The 18,731-nt window shown below is 47.6% G+C and overlaps 1 protein-coding gene across 1 annotated transcript in view; it reads left to right on the top strand.

The window, feature by feature from the left end:
• Nucleotides 1–700: 700 nt before the first annotated feature.
• The window catches only part of Ccdc63 (coiled-coil domain containing 63), a 30,423-nt gene continuing 12,392 nt past the window's right edge, over nt 701–18,731 (top strand). The window contains exons 1-4 of the mRNA XM_008847544.1: nt 701–825; nt 4,050–4,239; nt 10,693–10,812; nt 17,132–17,313. Of these exons, the coding sequence (XP_008845766.1) occupies nt 767–825; nt 4,050–4,239; nt 10,693–10,812; nt 17,132–17,313 (551 nt within the window). The 5' untranslated portion in view covers nt 701–766. The remainder of the gene's footprint in view (nt 826–4,049; nt 4,240–10,692; nt 10,813–17,131; nt 17,314–18,731) is intronic.

Below are 18,731 nucleotides of genomic sequence, written 5' to 3'. Positions count from 1 at the left end.
AACAAGTTCCAGGCACCTGTGGTTTTGGGGGACTCTTGTCACATCCAGCAGCCATCTGCCATATCCCCCCTACCAAGCTGTGAGTGGAGGAGGTGTCTATAGGAAGGGGGAGGTGTCATGATCCTCAACCAGATGGCTCTCCACCATCTTTCCTTCCTTTTTCACTCCAAGCAGGACATTAGAGAGAGAGAGAGAGAGAGAGAGAGAGAGAGAAGAGAGAGGTGAGCCTGCCACCTTTGACCTTCAGGACCCAGTGTCTGAGCAGAAGGAAACTCCATTCCTCCATGATGCCACTGGTAGGTGACAATAATTGGTCACTCAGCTGTCAGCTCATCTGATCCCTACACCCCATCTCTGGGAACCAACTTTATAGACATGAGGCCTGAAGACATTCAGTGACTTAAAGTCATACAATGGGAAGAGGCAGGATTTGAACTTGGGATCCCCCAAAGAATGCCTTCTGTAAACACATCAAGGCACCTCAGCAGTGAGGTGTGCTACCTGTCACCAGGCAGCTCCAGGACCATCTAGCCTGTGACAGGCCAGTGGCTGACTGACATCAATCGCCCTGTGGTGGGCTTCCTTCTCTACTGGGAGAGCCACCTAGAGGCCTCTCGGGACAACCAGTCCTCCTCTCTCTCCCCATCTCTCCCAGTCCAAAAAGCACATGAGGAAGGACTCCGGGCCCCTTCCAGAACTTTCCAAGAAGGTCAAGGAGCAGCTGGCTGAGGCAGAGCTACGGAAGCTCAGGCAGCAGTTCCACAAGATGGTGGAGAGCCGCAAGTCCTTCAACTTCCACAACCAGAGGATGATCGCCAACCAGTAGTAAGAGGGGCATGTGGGGCACTGTGGGGAGTGTCAGGCACAGCAAGGGGTGACCTCTCAGGCTCTCGGGCGGCTCATTCTTCTCACCCTCGCTGGGGACCGGTGGCATCTTATCCTGACTCTCTAGACCTGGCTTCAGTGGGAGGCCACTTTATGATGATGGTCCAGAGGGTCTTGGGGACCCCGGAGGACAGGTGTCAACCAGGCCCTGTCTGTCTCCCAGAGCTGCCAGACCTTCATCAACCAATCCCAGTCCCAGGAGAGGGGGACTCTGAATGGCTCAGGTGGCTACTCCTGTCCAACCAGCTGTGACACGGGGGCGGAGCCAGAGGATGCACAATGGGAGTGGCTATTTTGCAGACATACCAGGAAGTTGGGAGTTCCTATGCTCTGACTTCAGCCTGTGGAGCTGTCACGCCCAAGTGCTTTCCATTTGAGTGGCCTTGTGGGAACTGCAGAGCCTTTGAAATTGGGCTGTCCTAAAAACGGGGCTGTGCAGGGACCTTTGTGCAAGACAGTTGTTCCCTGGAGTTGAATAAACAAGCTCTGAACGGGTATTCCTGGATGTCCTCCACGGAAGTGTAATTCCTTAGCCACATCTGTAATGCTTGCAAAGCAAAAACTGGCCTTAGCAAAGAGATTCCCACATTAGAATAGGCGTCAAGTTCAGAGGAGGCAGAGGAAGGGGTCTTTATGTTTCTACAGAGCCATTTACTGAGGGCTGGCCTAGTCCCTTGGAGACATCCCTGTCCATTTTAGCACTTACTGCCATCTGTTGGAAAGCAATCATTATATAGACCCCGGAATGAGTGTCTCTTCAGGGAAGATGGCAAACCAGTAAAGGTGAAGGCACTCGCTGCCAAGTCAGATGACCTGAATTCCATCTCATGGTGAGAGAACTGACTCCCACAAATTGTCTGCTGACTTCCACATGCAAGATGTGACATGCACAAACCCACAGACATACAGACACACAGACACCACTCCCCCCACACACACACACGCATAAATAAATGTTTGGTTGGTTGGTTGGTTGGATTTTGTTTTCATTTTTGTTTTGAGACAGGGTCTCCCTGTAGGCCCAGCTGTCCTGGAACTTTCTATGTAGCCCAGGCTGTTCTCCATCTCACAGAAATCCACCTGCCTCTGCCTTCTGAGTTCTGGAATTAAAGGCATGCCCAACACCTGGCTAAATTTTTTTTTTTAAGGAAATAAAAAGTCTTCCAGAAACATGAAATAAAACAAGTCAGCAATATTTGTTGGTGTTCCTGGGAATCTGTAGTCCACAACCCACACATCTGTCCATGCCTAACATCCTGTTTCTTAACCTGTGCCTTGTGGACGTGAGGAAATGCTTCTTTCCTGGTTTCTCTCTAAGCCAACCCATGTGATTTAGAGTTTCCTGGCTGGAAGAGTGGAGATTTAATAGGGCGGGAACCGGGTAAAGTGTCTGGGTGCAGTACTTAAGGATGCTTGGTGTTCATAGAAGCACAGTATTTAAGGAAGTACTTTTCCCGGCTGGAGGGCTGACCCTCCAGCTAAAAGCAGGTACTGCTCTTGAAGAGGACGAGTTTGGTTCCCAGAACCCACATCAGGCACCTTAACTAAAACTTACACTCTGAGTGTGAGCACCTCCTTAAATTTCAGGGCCTTTGTTCCCTTCACCCAGGCCCAGCCCTGCCTACAAAACAGACATCTTTTATCCTAACCATGTCCCTCTGTCAACTGTCTCTCATTTTTTCTTCCACCTTAACAAAGTTCCCCTCAGGGAGGGAGCTGAGAAAGGAGAAAAGTCCTAGCAGCCCCTGAGAAGCCTAGCTGCTCTCTTCAGTAGCTACATGTGGCCACTGAAATTGTAGTGGACTAAATAAAATGAAGAGTTTGGCTGTCAGGTCACACTGGGACTGGCTCAAGGGCTCGCTAGCCTCGTGAGCTGAGGTGGATGTTCCAAATAGTTCAGGAATGAGCATTCCTATTCTTGCCCTTGTAGATCATTCCACTGCGCAATGTGATCCACAGTCCATGGCCAACTGGTGTCTGTTTCTATAAATAAAGTTTTATTGGCACAGCCAAGTGAGTCCTGTCCCCATAGCCTATGGTGACTCTCCCACTCTGAGATGAATTGAGGAGTTCCATGGGGACCTTGTAGCTCTCAAAGCCTAAATATTTACTCGGTCTTTTAATAGAAGTCTGCTAACCCTTGTTCTAGAATGCTCTTTAACAAAAGAAGCAACACTCCCAACAACTGAATGGGCATGGCTCACTTGAGGAGCTTGTTAGGAAGCAGGGAGGGTCCTGGTTGGGGTCTGAGATCCTGGGCTCCTCTAAGCTTCTACTCATGCCGTGGGCACTGGTTTGCAGGCCATACCATCAGTGTCAGATACCCAGACAGCTCCAGAGACCTACCTCCCTGCCCTGGCAGGGGTTCAAGATTACTGCATGGCTCTGTTGCTGCAAACTTGAGTGTCCTGCCTGCCTGTGGGCTTGTCTCATGGCCAGGGAGAAGTGGCTGGGAATCTTCAAAGCTGGCTACAAAATCAGACCGGTCTGCCAGCCTTGTCAGAATGCATGACCACACCTTGCTTGGTGATATTGTGTGTGTGTGTGTGTGTGTGTGTGTGTGTGTGTGTGTGTGTGTGTGTTTAGGTACATGTATGGAGGTAAGGAGGTTAGAGGACAACTTGGAGGAGTCAGTTCTCTCCCTTCCCCATGAAAGTTCCAGGTTCATGTTGTCAAGCATGGTGGGAGCTTTTACCCATTGAGCCCTCTTGCTAGCCCCCACCTTGTTTTTAGAGACAGGGTCTCTCATTGATCTGGAGCTCAGTGAGTAGGCTAGGCTGGCTGGCCCCAGGGATCTACCTATTTCCCACACCTCTCCAAACTGGGATTACAAGCACATGTGGCCATGCCTGGCTTTCTACCTTAGCTGAAATTCAAGTCCTTATGCTTACACAGTAAACACTCCCCAGCCCCTCAGGGGTGGGTTTTGACAGCATGGGGGCAACCATTCCCTGGAAAACATGCATCCCTCAGGGAAGGTGACACAGGGACGTGGCAATGACTGAGGCCAGGGCAGTGGGGTTCCAGATCTGAACCCTTGGAAAGGCCTTTTTCCCTTGCCTGGGTGAAGCCATCTCCCAGGCTCCTTTGGAGCTGGGCGCCCTGAAGGTTCTGTGAAAGCAGTTTAGGGGCTGCAAGGCTAACCCAGAGCTGCCTCCCCACAGCAAGGAAATCGAGAATCTGAAAGCTGAGCAAGAGGAGACCACCCTGCTTCTGAGCCTCGTGAAGTCCCCGAAGAACCTGGATCTGAACCAGAAGAACTACATGGAGCTGCGCTTCCTGCTACAGACTAAGGGGGACTATGAGGCACTTAACACGTCCATGAAGATGCTGCTGGTGGAGCTGGATGACAAGGTGAGGCTTCCCTGGGAGGCTGAGTGGGACCAGAGCAAGGGGCCAGGGATGGCGAACTGTGTTGCCCTAGGCAGAACCAGACACAGTATGGGATCTCAGTTCCATCAACTTCTCTCCTTGCCCCTGCCACCTCGAGGATCAAACTAACCTGTGTATCTTTGGTATCAGCCAGTATGGGCAAGGTTTTGCTTCAGTAACAAAGATCACCCTCAGCTTCAAACAGCGCTGGTTACTCCCTCATTTGTGCTGTGCATGGGTTAGTGAGGGGTCCCATATCTTCTCATTCTGGGACTAGGCTGATGGAGTAGCATCCCTCGAGAACATTGACAGGTATTATGGCAGGAGAAGAGGGTTCTAGAAGGTCTTGTGTTGGCCAGTGAATACATATGTCACTTCTGAGCATGACTCATTGACTCAAAATTGTTGGGAAACCCTGCTGTTAGGGTTGTAGTCCTCCATGTCTGGATAGCTCTAAGGGGCTCAGCGCCAAATGAAAGGACTCCCCTTTTCAGCAGGGGGCATCCTGCTCTCTTCCTGACTTACCTGGAAGTGCCACCAAGCACAGATGCCTGACCTTATTTGGAACATGACCTTTGGCATAGTTACCTGGAGTAAAAACTATCCCCAGGTTTTTTCTAACAATAATCAGGCATTGCCTGGTAGTCGGATGATAGGAGCCTACTGCCACATGTAATAAAGCACACTATGAGCACCTATCAGCTGAGGCATTGGCTACTGCCTCCACACTATATTTTCCCTAGTTCTCCCACTGAATAAACAGAGCTGTTTCACTGAATCTGGAGCTGTTTGCATTGTTGAACATGCCTCCCCGGAAGGGCTTTCTTCCGTCAGTGCTCACTGGCCATCCTGACCCCACTCATCCCTTCTGCTCCCTTTGTCCTTGTGGACCAGTGGCCAACGACCCATGAGGAGAGGGAGTGACCCCACACAAAATAGTCACTGTACTCCACACACCTAAGTGCAGCCCTGCTCACATACAAAAGGCAGAGCTAAGACTTTCTGGTGGTGCTGACCATGTCTTGCTTTGGCCTCCTCTCCCTCGCTATGCCCCATCTCTCCCCTTAAGAGGCAGAGTCCTTGCTCTGCAACCTTGTGTGCTTGGCAGTATGTGACTTGATTTGTTTTTTAATTTTTAAAATTATGTTTATTCCTTTATTGGGGGGGGTGGTGTGGGTGTGCACATATGTGTGCCATGAAGCATGTATGGAGGTCAGAGGACAACTTAAAGGAATTGGTTCTCTCCTTCCACGATGTGGGAGCCAGGAATCAAACTCTAGTTGTCAGGCTTGGTGGCAAGTGTGTTTACCTGTTCAGTCATCTCTCTGGCCTGGTGACTTATTCTTTGACTTTACAGGGTTTATAGTGAAGAATTTTTTGTCAACTTTTAAATAATACTGGGACTGTAAAGGATGATGGGGACTTTGAGCATTGGAGACTAGATGCATTCAGCATTGGGTGATGGACCTGAGTCCATGAGGACTGGGATGGAGTGCTGTGGTTTAAAGGGATCTGACTGAATGTCATGTTGATGAGGAGCAGACATGTGATGGTTCACCTACCCTTCAACTTGACTAGAATAAGAAGCACCTAGGGCAGCTGGGTATGGTGTCCCAGGCCTTTAATCCCAGGCAGAGGCAGGTGGATCTCTGTGAGTTTGAGGCCAGCCAGGGCTATGTGGTAAGACTCAGTCCCAACAACCAAACAAAACAAAACAAAAACCAAACAAGAAGAAACCCCTACGCACACCTCTGGGTGTGTCTGTGAGGGTATTTCCAGAGAGGTCTACTAGAGGAAGGAAGACCTACTCTGAACATGTGTGACTAGATTCCCAGACTGAAAAAGAAAAAAGAGAAAGCAAACTGAGCACCAGCTTCCACAGTACTCTGCCTCCTGACCTGGCCATCCATTCCTATGGTCCTGCCTTCTTCCCCCGCTCACCATAAGGGACTGGATTGAAACTGTGAGCCAAAACAATTCCTCTCTTGGTCACAGCAAGGAGAAAAGGAACAAATACAGACCTGTAACCCCACAATTAGGAACATTTGAGGCTACCCTGGATGGTCATCAAAACTAAGAAATTGGGCTGGCGAGATGGCTCAGCAGGTAAAGTCATTTGCCACCATGCCTGACAACTTGTTTGATCCCTGGGACATACATGGTGGAAGAAGAAAACCAGCTCCCACAAGTTGTCCTCTGATTTCCACACATGAACACACACACAAAGAGCTAAGAGGCTGGAGTGGAGAAATTATTATTTTATTGTTACTGTGTATACATGATTTGTGGAGGGAGGTACCCATGTACAGGTCAGAGGACAACTTGTGGGAGTCAGTTCTCCTTCTACCTGGGTGTCCTGGGGATGAAACTCCGGTTGTCAGGCTTAGTAACAGGAGCTTTAATCCGCTGAGCCCTCTCACCAGCCCTGGTTTTCTTATTTTGATTCTCCTTATCCAGCTCACACAGAGGCAGCTTCTAGACCACCAGATGTGTGTTTGCTGCATTTCCGGTGTATGGGAGTAGCCCCTCCTACACGGCTCTGTGTGTCTGCTGCTTTTGTTCAATACAGTCTGTCAGCTCTCTCTCTCTCTCTCTCTCTCTCTCTCTCTCTCTCTCGCCCAGGCTGATCTCAAACTCATGATCTTCCTACCTCAGTCTGAGGGTGCCAGGATTACTGTTCTAGCTTGCTTTCTGCTTCTGTGATAAGCACTGTGACCAAAAGCAACTTGGGAAAGAAAGGGTTTATTTCACCTTAAACTCCCAGATCACAGTCTATCTTCAAGGGAAGTCAAGGCAGGAACTCGAGACAGGAACTGAAGAAGACCATGGAGGAATGCTGCTTGCTGGCTTGCTTCCCCTGTTTTGCTCAGCTACCTTTCTTATACAGCTCAGACCCACCTGCCTAGGGATGGCACCACCTGTAGTGGGCTGGGCCTTCATATCAACCAGCAATCAAGAAAATGCCCCACAGACATGCCCACAGGCCAGTCTGATGGAGGGAATTCCTCAGCTGAGGTGACTCTAATTTGTGTCAAGTTGACAACTAACCAACACACAGGTGTGTGACACCATGCCTGGCCTCCAGCGCCTGCTTCCATTAGGAAATAAATATCCTGTTACCATCCTCAAGTGTGAGTCATGGAGGATCTCATCTTTTACCCTTATTCTTTTTTTAAAAAGTTTTTGAGACAGAGTCTTACTATATAAGCCTGGCTGGCCTGGAACTCACTATGTAGACCAGGCTGCCCTCAAACTCACAGAGATCTTCATGCCCCCTGCCTCCTGGGTGCTGAGATTAAAGGCCTGAGCTACCACTCAGCCATCCTCAAGTGTGAGTCATGGAGGATCTCATCTTTTACCCTTATTCTTTTTTTAAAAAGTTTTTGAGACAGAGTCTTACTATATAAGCCTGGCTGGCCTGGAACTCACTATGTAGACCAGGCTGCCCTCAAACTCACAGAGATCTTCATGCCCCCTGCCTCCTGGGTGCTGAGATTAAAGGCCTGAGCTACCACTCCCAGCTCTTCTTTTAAGATTTTATTTAATATTTAATTATGTGTAGGGGAGTTGCACATAAACGCAGTGCCCACAGAATCTAGAAAAGAATATCAGATCCCCCTAGACCTGGAATTACAGGTGGTTATGAGCTGCCTGGTGGGGGTGCTGGGAACTGAACCTGGGTCCTCTGCAAGGGCAGTATACACTCTTAACTGCTAAGCCATCTCTCCAGTTCTCATCATTATTCTTTTAAAACATTTTTAGTGGTATTAGGAATGGAACCCAGGGTCTTGGGCATGTTAGGCAAGCTCTCTGTCGCTGAACTGTTTCTCTGACCCATTTATTAATTTATTTATTATTTATATGCTGTATTAGTTACTTTTTTCTGTTGCTGTGATAAAATACCATAACCAAGGCAACTTATAGAAGGGAGAATTTATTTGGCTTACAGTTCTAGAGGGATAAGAGTCTATCATGGTGGGGATGCATGGTGGGAAGTGACTGGAGCAGAAAGCTGAGCACTCACATCTTCAAGCACATGTAGGAGGCAGAGAGAAACAAACTCGAAATGAGAAGAGGCTATGGGCTCTCAAAGCCCACCCCCAGTGACATACTTCCTCCAGCAAGGCCCGCCTCCTAAAGCTTCCATTACCCTCCCTAAACAGCCACCAACTGACCAAATGTTCAAATACTTGAGCCTATGGGGAACATTTCTCATTCAAACCACCACGTGTACCCCAGTTAGAATATAAAGTATGAATAAAGGGAAAAACTACACTGAAAATGGAATGCATCCTGATACATGAATAGTCTGGTCTGACATCTAAAACTCTTTCTGCAAAGCAAAAGACCGTATAGTAATAGCCAAGTTTCAGAGCCACATGATCTCTATGGAGACTAAACTCCAGCTGTGTAACACCAAGACAGTAGTCACACACAGCACAAAAATGATCAGGCTTCACTGTGTTCCAATAAAACTTATTTATAATGATAAGTCATGGGCCAATTTGCCCAAGGGCTATATTTGCAGTCCTGCCATCAGAGCTGCTGTTGGATGCTGGCTTCTGGTGTGTGCAACTCAAAGGACACCATCTAAGTAGTGCTGGTGACATGAGTTCCAGTGTGGGGGACTGACTCTTGGTAAAGCTCCAGACAAACTGAAGGACAGTCTTCCCTTGATTTGTACAGTGATCCATGCCCATCACTTCAGTGTTTGTTAGTACTGAGAAGAAAAATGCACAGTCCCATCTCTGCATGGGCACAGAGAAGTGTAAGAAGGGTATGCACGCAGGCGAGGTCCAGATGGGCACTGAGAAGTCCCAAAGACTAGGGGACACGCTCTGGCTGTTTGAGGTGTGATCCTCCTGTGAAGTGTTCACAGAACCATCCTACAAGATGACCAGAGTCTTTGGAGGGTGAATTAGTTACCTTTCTTATCATCTGATAGAAACCACCTAAGGGGAAGAAGGATTTATTTAGGCTTACAGTTTCATCAGTTCAGTCCATGGTGATTTGGCCATAAGCACTTAGGCCAAGACTTCATAGGGAACCTGTGCAGAGCAGTTGGGAAGCAGAGGGAGGGATTGTAGGAAGAAACCAGGATGAGATGCAGCCAAGGAACATTCCCTGGCGACCTAGTTCCTCCAGTAGGCCCTACCTCTTCCTGCCTTCCACCACCTCCCACAATGCCATGGTATCATAAATTCTTTCATGGAGCTGCGCCAACAGCTCATCTATAAAGTACCTGCTGTGCAAGTGTTGGGGACCCCTGCTGTTTTAGGTCGTAGTCTCTCCATGTCTGGATAGCCGCAAGCCAGCTCAGCGTTCTTATGCAGAGACTCCCTTTCTCAGTGGGGCGCCTTCGTACTCTCTTCCTGACTCACCTTTGAAGTGCCCGTCACAGATACATTTCCTCTGGCACAGAAACTGCCAGGTTTTTCCTGTGTGATAATCAGGCACTGTCTGACAGCCTGATAGAAGCCCACCACCACATGTAAATGGGGCATCCAGCTGAGCTGAATCACTGAATAAAGGAGCTGTACCTGACTGAGCTGTATCCTGTGTCTTACTGCCTACGATTCAGTCTCCCCGGAGGGGGCTGTCCCTTAGTAAACAACCACTCGGGAAGATCTTGCTTTCGCTGTTCCTGCACCTCCCCTCGTGATCTGGTGGCCAAACGGATCGTGTAAACAGAGGGAGCGTCCGGCAGCTTGAAACAAAACTCGCCCAGGCAGCTGATAGCGGGAAGATCTTGCTTTCGCTGTTCCTGCACCTCCCCTCGTGATCTGGTGGCCAGCGGATCGTGTAAACAGAGGGAGCATCCGGCAGCTTGAAACAAAACTCGCCCAGGCAGCTGATAGCAACCCACAGAGTCACCAGCATCCGGTGGCCACGGAGAGCTAGATCCTTGGGAGTTCACTGGCCAGATAACCCCCACTGAATCTGCAAGCTCCAGGTTCAATGAGAGACCTTGTCTCAAAAAAATAAAAGAAAAAGAATCTATCCCTGGATTAATCCACTGACCTGGCTAGACCCCCCAGGAGCTAATCAGCTCTGGCTGTACCCCTTTGGAAACATCCAGAACTGTCCTGCACTGATCCCCTATGTGCGTAGTAGCCCAGTCAAGTTGATGGTCAGTGTTGACCATGACAGAGCCCAATGCCATTTCCACTAGAAAGTATGGCTGTGCAGAGAGTGTATGCCCACGAGTGAGGACAGTTCACACACAGGCGACAGCCCGAATTCTAACTTGCCTCTGTTACTCCAGATGGGATCTGAGGAGAGCAGGCAGTGGGGAGCCAAGCCAAGTTTCCTCTAAGGACAGGATGGTCTCATGCCACTTTTGCTTTAACCAGCGTCCCTGCCTCAACTGTAGAACGTGCGCCCCAATATCTAACACAGCTGGGTGTGTTCTCTCGCTCCCTCCCTCTCTTTCAGATTGTTCAGATGGAAAAGAAAATCAAAAACCAGAGGCAGGTCTTCTTAAAAACACAGGAGGCCAACAACCCCCGAAAACTGCAGAAGCAGATCCATGTACTGGAAACCCGGCTGAACCTGGTACTGAGGCATTCCCTGCGGCCTCTGTCTGCTCACCTCCACTCCCGGGGAAGGAAGGTGACCCCTGAGCCATTTGCAGAACACAGTCGCTCCCTTGGTGGACCGAGGGTGCATACACCCACCCTGCCCATCCACTGGCTTCTCTGCTGTGCCCCACCCTTGACCCCAGGCCTCACCATGCCCCAGGGGGCTCCTCATAAGTTTCCTGTTTCAGAAACTCCTGCTTGTTTTTCAGAGCAGCTCCCACAATGTCCCTCACTAGGCAGGTCTAGACCCTCCTCCTCTGGCTGGCTGCTCACGCCTGTAGGTGTCGGTTCCTCTCTTACAAAGTGTTAAGCACACACATGCAAACTTCATCATGGGAAAAGGCATGCGTTCTAATCGGTTTCAGTTCACCGTGACATTTGCTATAAACACAATTCTCTGATGGCAGAGTGACTTAAAAGGAGGTAGAAGGCAGGTGGAAGAGAGGCCTTCAGGCAGAGCTGGATCCAGGTGCTACAAATATGTGCTTTGGTCTACTTCTCTGTCCCTCTCTCTTTTGGGTAAATTTCATTCTTGGGCAACTCCCCTCCCCCATGTGAACAAATGCTAACTGAAAGGGAGCAACTTTTTCCTGTTTAATCGCATTGTTGACAGACACAGAAGTTTTCAACCAAGAAGCAGCATTTATTCATGCCAGCACTTGGCTCAGTGACCTCACAGCCGAAGTGTGAGCCCCGTATACTTTTTGACCATTTCTCTTTACATTTAAGTCCCTTTGTCTCCTCTGTATGGTAACATACATGCTGATTAGGTGTTCTGTACCAGAGTTGTGACAGGGCCATTCATGAATTCATAGACATTGATTAGGTCACAGTGCCTTTTTGTTCTGGAAAACCCTTATCATGACGTATCCCAGCAGGTTCCCATGGGATCAGCATGGGTCATGCCCATCCCTGAACCAATGAAATGCGTGGACCATTCCTTTCCTTCCCAAGTCAGGGAGGAAAGCCTCTTCTGAATTACATGAACTGACAGAAAGGGGTGGTGGCCAGCTTTGGACAAACAAGAGCAGGAAGGAAGGCCAATTCACGTGGCAGTGCCGTCAACCATGTGGAGTTCAGATAACACAGCCGAAGGACGGCAAATGGACTTGGAGGGCAGAGCCTCTGCCTCCCTGCACACAGCTCTCCACTTCCCCCAAGCTTGAACCTCTAGGTATGGTTGGAATTAATGGATCTGATGTGTACCCCTGCTGGCAAGGCAAGGTCTCCATCATGGCCATACCCAGGGATTTTCAGCTGTGCCTCAAGGCCCGAGACATACTTTAAAAATACAGATTCTGGGTTTACTAGATGGTTCAGCAAGCTAAAGGCTCTTGCTGCCAAGCCTGATGGCCTGAGTTCAATCCCTGGAGCCCCCATGGTAGAAGGAGAGAACTGAATTCTGCAAATTGTCCACTGACCTCCACACATGCTCCATGGCTCATGAGACCAGACACAGACACACACATGTAAATAAATGAATGTAAGGAAGAGTACAGATTCCTGGACCCCCTCCAGAGTTCCCCAGTTAGAACCTGTATTGCATCCTGTACCAGCTCTGTTGTTAACAATCCCAGAGAACCTGAGTCACAGTGTTAGTGGCTGGTGTGCTGTCAGCAAGCTCAGTGAGCAATTGCTGAGTGACTAGATGGGCTAATTCTTGCACATACAGGTTCACAACGCCCTGTCCCCAGAGCTCAGCTTTTCTGTGATTGGTCTATTCAGATGGTCTGTTCTTCAGTCAATTTTGGTGATTCTTTCCAGGAATTTGTCACTCTATCTGTTATTTTAAAGTTGACTTTTATTTTATTTCTCATTATTATTATGGGTTTGTGCCACAGTGTGCATATGGAGGTCAGAAGACATCTTTTAAGAGTCAGCTCTGTCCTTCCACCATGGGTTCTGAATCTTGAACTTAGGTCATCGGGCATGAAACGCCTTTACCCACAGAACCATGTCTCTGGCCCTAAGTTGTCTTAATCTGCTGGGCAATAGCTGTTCCAAGTGTAGTCTCTTACAGTTTTTATTTCTTCTTCTGTGGGGTCTATAGTAATAGTCCCACTTACATATCTAAGAGTTCTGTGTTGTTGGTTTTGGGGGTATTTTTTCATCTTAAAATGGTCCCCTCTTCCTTCTATCCCTGACCAAGTATGGCTGTGCCTTTGTACTCTTTCCTTGCATTCATTTATTTATGTGTATGTGTCTAACCTCATGGGCCAAAGAGGATGTGTGGAAGTCAGAGGACAACTTGCAAGAGTCAGTTCCCTCCTTCCACCATGTGGATTCCAGGGATCGAACTCAGGTTATCAGGCTTAGCAGCAAGAGCCTTTAGCTTGCAAAACCATCTAGTAAGCCCAGAATCTGTATTTTTAGATTAGGAAGTCATCCCTAAAGGTGATTTCAGATTCCCAGAATCCCTCAGGACTCTAACACCTCCTCCACATACTCACCAGATCCTGAGAGTCCTTCCCCATGGATCAGGCCCCGTAGTCCATAATCACAGGTTGTGCAGCATGCCTAGGCCTGGAGTAAAATTCATGCTAAAAAACAAGATGACTGAGGGCTGGAGAGATGGCTCAGCGGTTAAGGGCACTGACTGACCCGGGTTCAATTCCCAACACCCACATGGCGACTACGAACTGTCCTTGACTCCAGCTCTAGGGAAATCCAAAGCCCTCTTCTGACCTCCATGGCATTGCACGACACGGGTGCACTCACATACATGTAGGCAATACACTCATACACATAAAATGAAAATAATAAGTAAAATATTTTTTAAAAAACAGATGACTGATAACTTGTCTTCCTAAGAGTAAGTGAAAGTTGCAAAAAAACGGAATTCAAACGCTGTGTTCAAGCCAGGTGCTTTGGTGCACATCTATAATCCCAGTACTCTGGAAGCAGAGGCAGGAAGATCAGGAGTTCAGAGTCATCCTCAGGTACATAGTGAGTTCAGGCCCAACCTGAGCCACATGAGGCCCTGCCTCAAAAAACAAAACAAAACAAAACAGAACAAAACAAATTGCTTTATGGAAACCCTGACTGAGTCTATGGAAGAGAAGCAAAGAGCACAGGATGCAAAATTCAGGAGGTTCTCACTCTTGGGTCTGTGGAAATACAGGGTGGAGGCCTAGCAGAAAGTGCCTCCTGAAGTTTGAGACCTGGCTGCCTGCCTTCTCTTGCCATTCAGCCCTTCTAAAACCCAAGGTTTCTTAGAACACCTTGGAAGACCCCTGCTGAGTTCAGATCTTTTACTGGTGGGGATCTGTTTTCCAGGTGATTTTTTCCAGCATCCATGGGAGAATTTCGCATCACATTATTTTTTCAGTAGCAAAAGTCTAGGTTTATTAAAAGTGAATGTAAAAGCAAAAAAGTATATGTCAAGCAGTTCCAGCATGGAGGTGGGGGAGCGCATATCACACATATCACCTGCTAAAGAAAACTGCTAAAATTATTTTATCTGTATATAGTTTTTGGGTTTTTTTTGGTTTTTGGTTTTTTGTTTTTTGATTTGGTTTTTTGGTTGGTTTTTTTTTTTGTTTTTTTTTTTTTTTTTTTTTTGGGTGTTCCCAATTGAAAATTTGAGACGAGTTCCCTGTAGCCCCAGCTGACCTGGAACTTGCTATGTAAACCAGACTGGCCTCAATCTCACAGAAATCTGCCTACCTTTATCTCCCAAGTGCTAGGATTAAAAGTGTGCACCAGTACGCCTGGCCATTTAAAAGTTTTGTTTTGTTTTGTTTTGTTTTGTTTTGTTTCGTTTTGTTTTGAAACAGGGTCTACCTGTAGCCCCAGCTTGCCTAGAACTCACTAAGAAGACCAGGCTGGCCTCAATCTCACAGAGATATATCTGCCTCTGCCTCCCAAGTGCTGGGATTAGAACCATGAGCCACCATACCCAATGCTTGAAAATTGTTTTTAATATTTTATTTATTATTTTTAATCTATGTGTATGAGTGTATTGCCTGCATGTGTGTAAGTGCAACCATGTCACACAATGCCCACCAATGTCAGAAGAGGGTATTAGAGTCCCCTGGAACTGGAGTTATGAACGATTGTTAGCCACCATGTGGGTGCTGGGAATCGAACCTAGGTCCTCTGCAAGAGCTGCCTGCTGAGCCATCTCTCCAGCTCCCTTATTTTATTTTTTTGAGACAGTTTTACACTGTCTCAGCTGGTCTGGAACTCATGGCAATCCTCCTGCCTCTGTCTTTGAGTGCTGGGATCACAGGCATACCATCATTCCTGGCCTCTATTTCACTTTGTGTAATGAGGTTTTTGTGGATATGTGAGGTGTGCTTCATGATACCAAGGAGTACTCACAGCTAAGATGGTGACACAAGTTCACATAGCCATCATTTCACATGGTCACCCACAGTCTTGTGACAGGAAGGCCTAGAAGTGACTCAGCAAGAATCCTGCACAGCATATGGCTGGGAACAGGAACTTCCCAAGGTGCATTAGCTCCCTATACTTGAATATCCTGCATACATGCAGCTGTGTATCCTCCTACCTATACCTCATCAGTCCCATCTCTTCTCAGTCACCCCTGCTGTCTTCTCTGTTTATATATTTGGCTTTTCTTAGACTCCACATCTAAGCAAGGTCAGGAGCTACTTGTCTTTCCAAGTCTGCCTTATTTCACTTAGCAGTATGTCTTCCAGATTCATCTACATCATGACAAATAGTAGGATCTCCTTTTTCAAGACTAAGTAGTATTCTGTTGCTCCTACACACACACACACACACGCACGCACGCACGCACGCACCTACCTCACAGTTTCTTTATCCATTTCTCTGTCAGTGGACACCTGGGCTGTTTCCATATCCTGGCTGTAGTGGAAAGTGCTGCGAAGATTCTAACACTGTGTGTCTTCACAGGTGACGTTATCTCCACACAAGAGACTCCTGTTGAGATTCTATTTCTAAATTTCTTTTCCTTCTTTTATGTTTTGTTTTGTTTCTTTGAGAAAAGGTTTCACTATGCAGTCCTGGATGGTCTGGAATTCACTATATAGCACAGGCTAGCCTCAAACTCATAGAGATCCACCTGCCTTTGCTTCCTAAATGCTGGTATTGAAGATAAACACCACCACACCTGGCTCTGTTTTAAATTTGTCTTTCTTTCTATATTCTCTCTCTCTCTCTCTCTCTCTCTCTCTCTCTCTCTCTCTCTCTCTCTCTCTCTCTCTCTTTTCCTGTAGCCCAGGCTGGCTTGAACTCATTATGTAGCCGAGGCTAGCCTTGAACTTCTGATCCCCCTGCCTCCAGTTCTCCAGTGCCAGGATTACTGGTGTGAGTCATCTACCCTGCTGGTTTATTTTAAATTTCTTTAGAAACTTGCACACTTCTTTCCCCTGGTGGCTGAACCAGTCTACATTCCCATAAACAGTATAACCAATGTCACCTTTAAAAAAAAACTTTTTTTTAAATTAAGATAAATTTATTCAGACATATAGAAAGTAGGGACTAAAATAACAGACACCTACACACCTATCACTTTGATTAATAATGTTAACATGTTGCGTTAATTGCTGCTTTGTTTCTATCCTGAAATATTTTAAGAGAAATGATTTACCTCACTTAAGGTAATTAAGGGAAGGCACCTGAGATTTTACTCCAAAATCCTTCAGGTTTATTACTTAAACATTTTCTTCCTTACAAAATGAACGTTTTGTTAAGATTTTCAAGACTTGATCTATTAACTTTTTCTGGCTGGATCTAAAACATCTTTTAAAGATTGGTTCTATCAAGATCCCTAGAATTCTTGAATTCTTACATTTCTTCTATCTAGATTGGTGGGTCTTAATAGGGGGTGGTTTGTCTCCAATGGGATGAAGGAGACATGACTATCACAGTCAGGCTGAGTGGGGTGCTGCTGGCATCTAGTGTGCAGCAGTAGTGTGACTACACCACAGGACATCCACACCATCCTGCCAGAAACTAAGGGCTATGGTGTGAACCCCTGGCTACCCACAGCGCCACCTAGTCCTCACTCCCTCCAGCCCTGTCCCAAGGAAGTTCTGCCCATGATCTGACTGCTCTTTCCAGTGGTGCCAGTAGCTTGATCCTTTCTCTGTAGATGGTCAGAATGGAAACTCAGTTTTCAAAGTAGCTGTGCAATTTGAAATCCAGAAGGATCCACCAAAGGCCACTTGGCCAGTTGGTAGCCAAGTGAAGCCTCTCTCACCTGGCACGCTTTGGTTCCATGGTCCTGACGTGGGGGTTGAGGGGTGGCCTGGAAACATGCCTGCCGCCCACATAAGCCCTGTTTGACGCACAGCCTCCTGCAGGTCACCATCCACTTTGACAAGATGCTGACTGACAACACCCGACTCCGGCAGGACATAGAGGACCTGCTTTTCGAGAAGGCCACCTATGACCATGTCTACCAGCAACTCCAGAGGCGCCTGCAGGCACAGAAGAAGACCATGAACATGGCCATCAAGCAGTCTGCTCAGGCCTATGAGCAGAGGTTTGTGGAGAGGGCCGGAGCCTGATTCAGCACCGGCTCAAGTCCTTCCTGCTCCTTTCAGGTGCTATGGGCTATAACTTACAAGGGTACCAACCCCAGACACTGACTATGCACCTAGCGAGGCACCAGGCACCCTAGTGCCTCCATCATCTGCCCCACAGCCTGAGGAACTATTATCACCTCACTTCCCAGACCTGACAAGGAAGCTGTGTAGGAGAATGCAGACAGTAGAACCAAGTCTCCAGCTCTTCTGTTCTGTCCTCTGCATGCACCCTGCTCCTGTCCAGGGGGTCTTTATCTAGGTCTCTCCTAGCATAGAGCTGGGCTGGGGAGAGAACAGGCCTTAGAGTCAGGCATGTAAGGGATCAGCTCCTCTCTTCAAAACTTCTACATTGTTATAAGATCCCTATTGGTGGTAGAGAAGATGAACTAATCCATGAATGCAAGTGACAAGTGGTGATGGTGGTGGCTGGGGTGATGATAGTAATGGTCATAAGAATGGTGACTGATGGTGGTGATAGTGGCAGTGATACTGACGATGATCATGGTGGTGATGATGATAATGGTGATGATGGTAATAATAATAAAGATAGTGATGCTAATGGTGATATGATGGTGGTGGTGATGGTGATGAAGGTGGTGATGATGATGGTGATGAAGGTAATGATGATGATGGTGATGGTTATAAAGATGGTGATGGTGATGAAGGTGATGATAATGGTGATGAAGGTAGTGATGATGGTGGTGATGATGGTGATGGTTATAAAGATGGTGATGGTGATAAAGATGATGATGATGGTGTTGAGTAGGCATGTCCTCTGAGACAGTCACTCCTCCCACCCAATCAGTCAGCTTCAATTGCATGAGAGGGGTGTCTAAGGACAGACACTGAGAACGCTGGAAAGCGCAAGGACACTGAAAGAAGGGTGGGGTGGTTGCCATTTTGGAACAGAGCGGGCAGACCTTGGGCACATTGGATGGTGTGGATCTCAAATATGGGAGAGAAAGAGCCCACAAGAGTTTCATGTCTTTGTAAGTGACCCTCTCCCAAACAGCATAAACCTTGTTGGAAAACCCAAATAAGTATTCTTATTCCCCAAACTGTAACTTAAGAGGAACATTGTGGTGGATTATCAGACCGTGGGACCCTGGGATCCCAGAGAGTGTACACGGGTCTCTCAGAGGAACATTTGGCGGGACAGATGGTGTTGATGATGATGATGGTAATAATGGTGATGGTGATGATAGTGATAAAGATGATGGTGATAAAGTGGCGATGAAGGTGATGCTGGTGATGGTGATCATAAGACTGGTGACACTGAGAGCCAACCATAGTGGTACACACCTTTAATCCCAGAGGAGGCAGAGGCAGACAGATCTCTGTAGGATCGAGGCCAGCCTGGTCTACATAGAAGTTC

This window comes from Nannospalax galili, unplaced genomic scaffold, assembly GCF_000622305.1.
Source record: "Nannospalax galili isolate Female #2095 unplaced genomic scaffold, S.galili_v1.0 scaffold120, whole genome shotgun sequence".
Taxonomy (NCBI): domain Eukaryota; kingdom Metazoa; phylum Chordata; class Mammalia; order Rodentia; family Spalacidae; genus Nannospalax; species Nannospalax galili.
The sequence above is the reverse complement of the archived record's forward strand: the minus strand, read 5'-3'. Positions and strand labels throughout refer to the sequence as shown.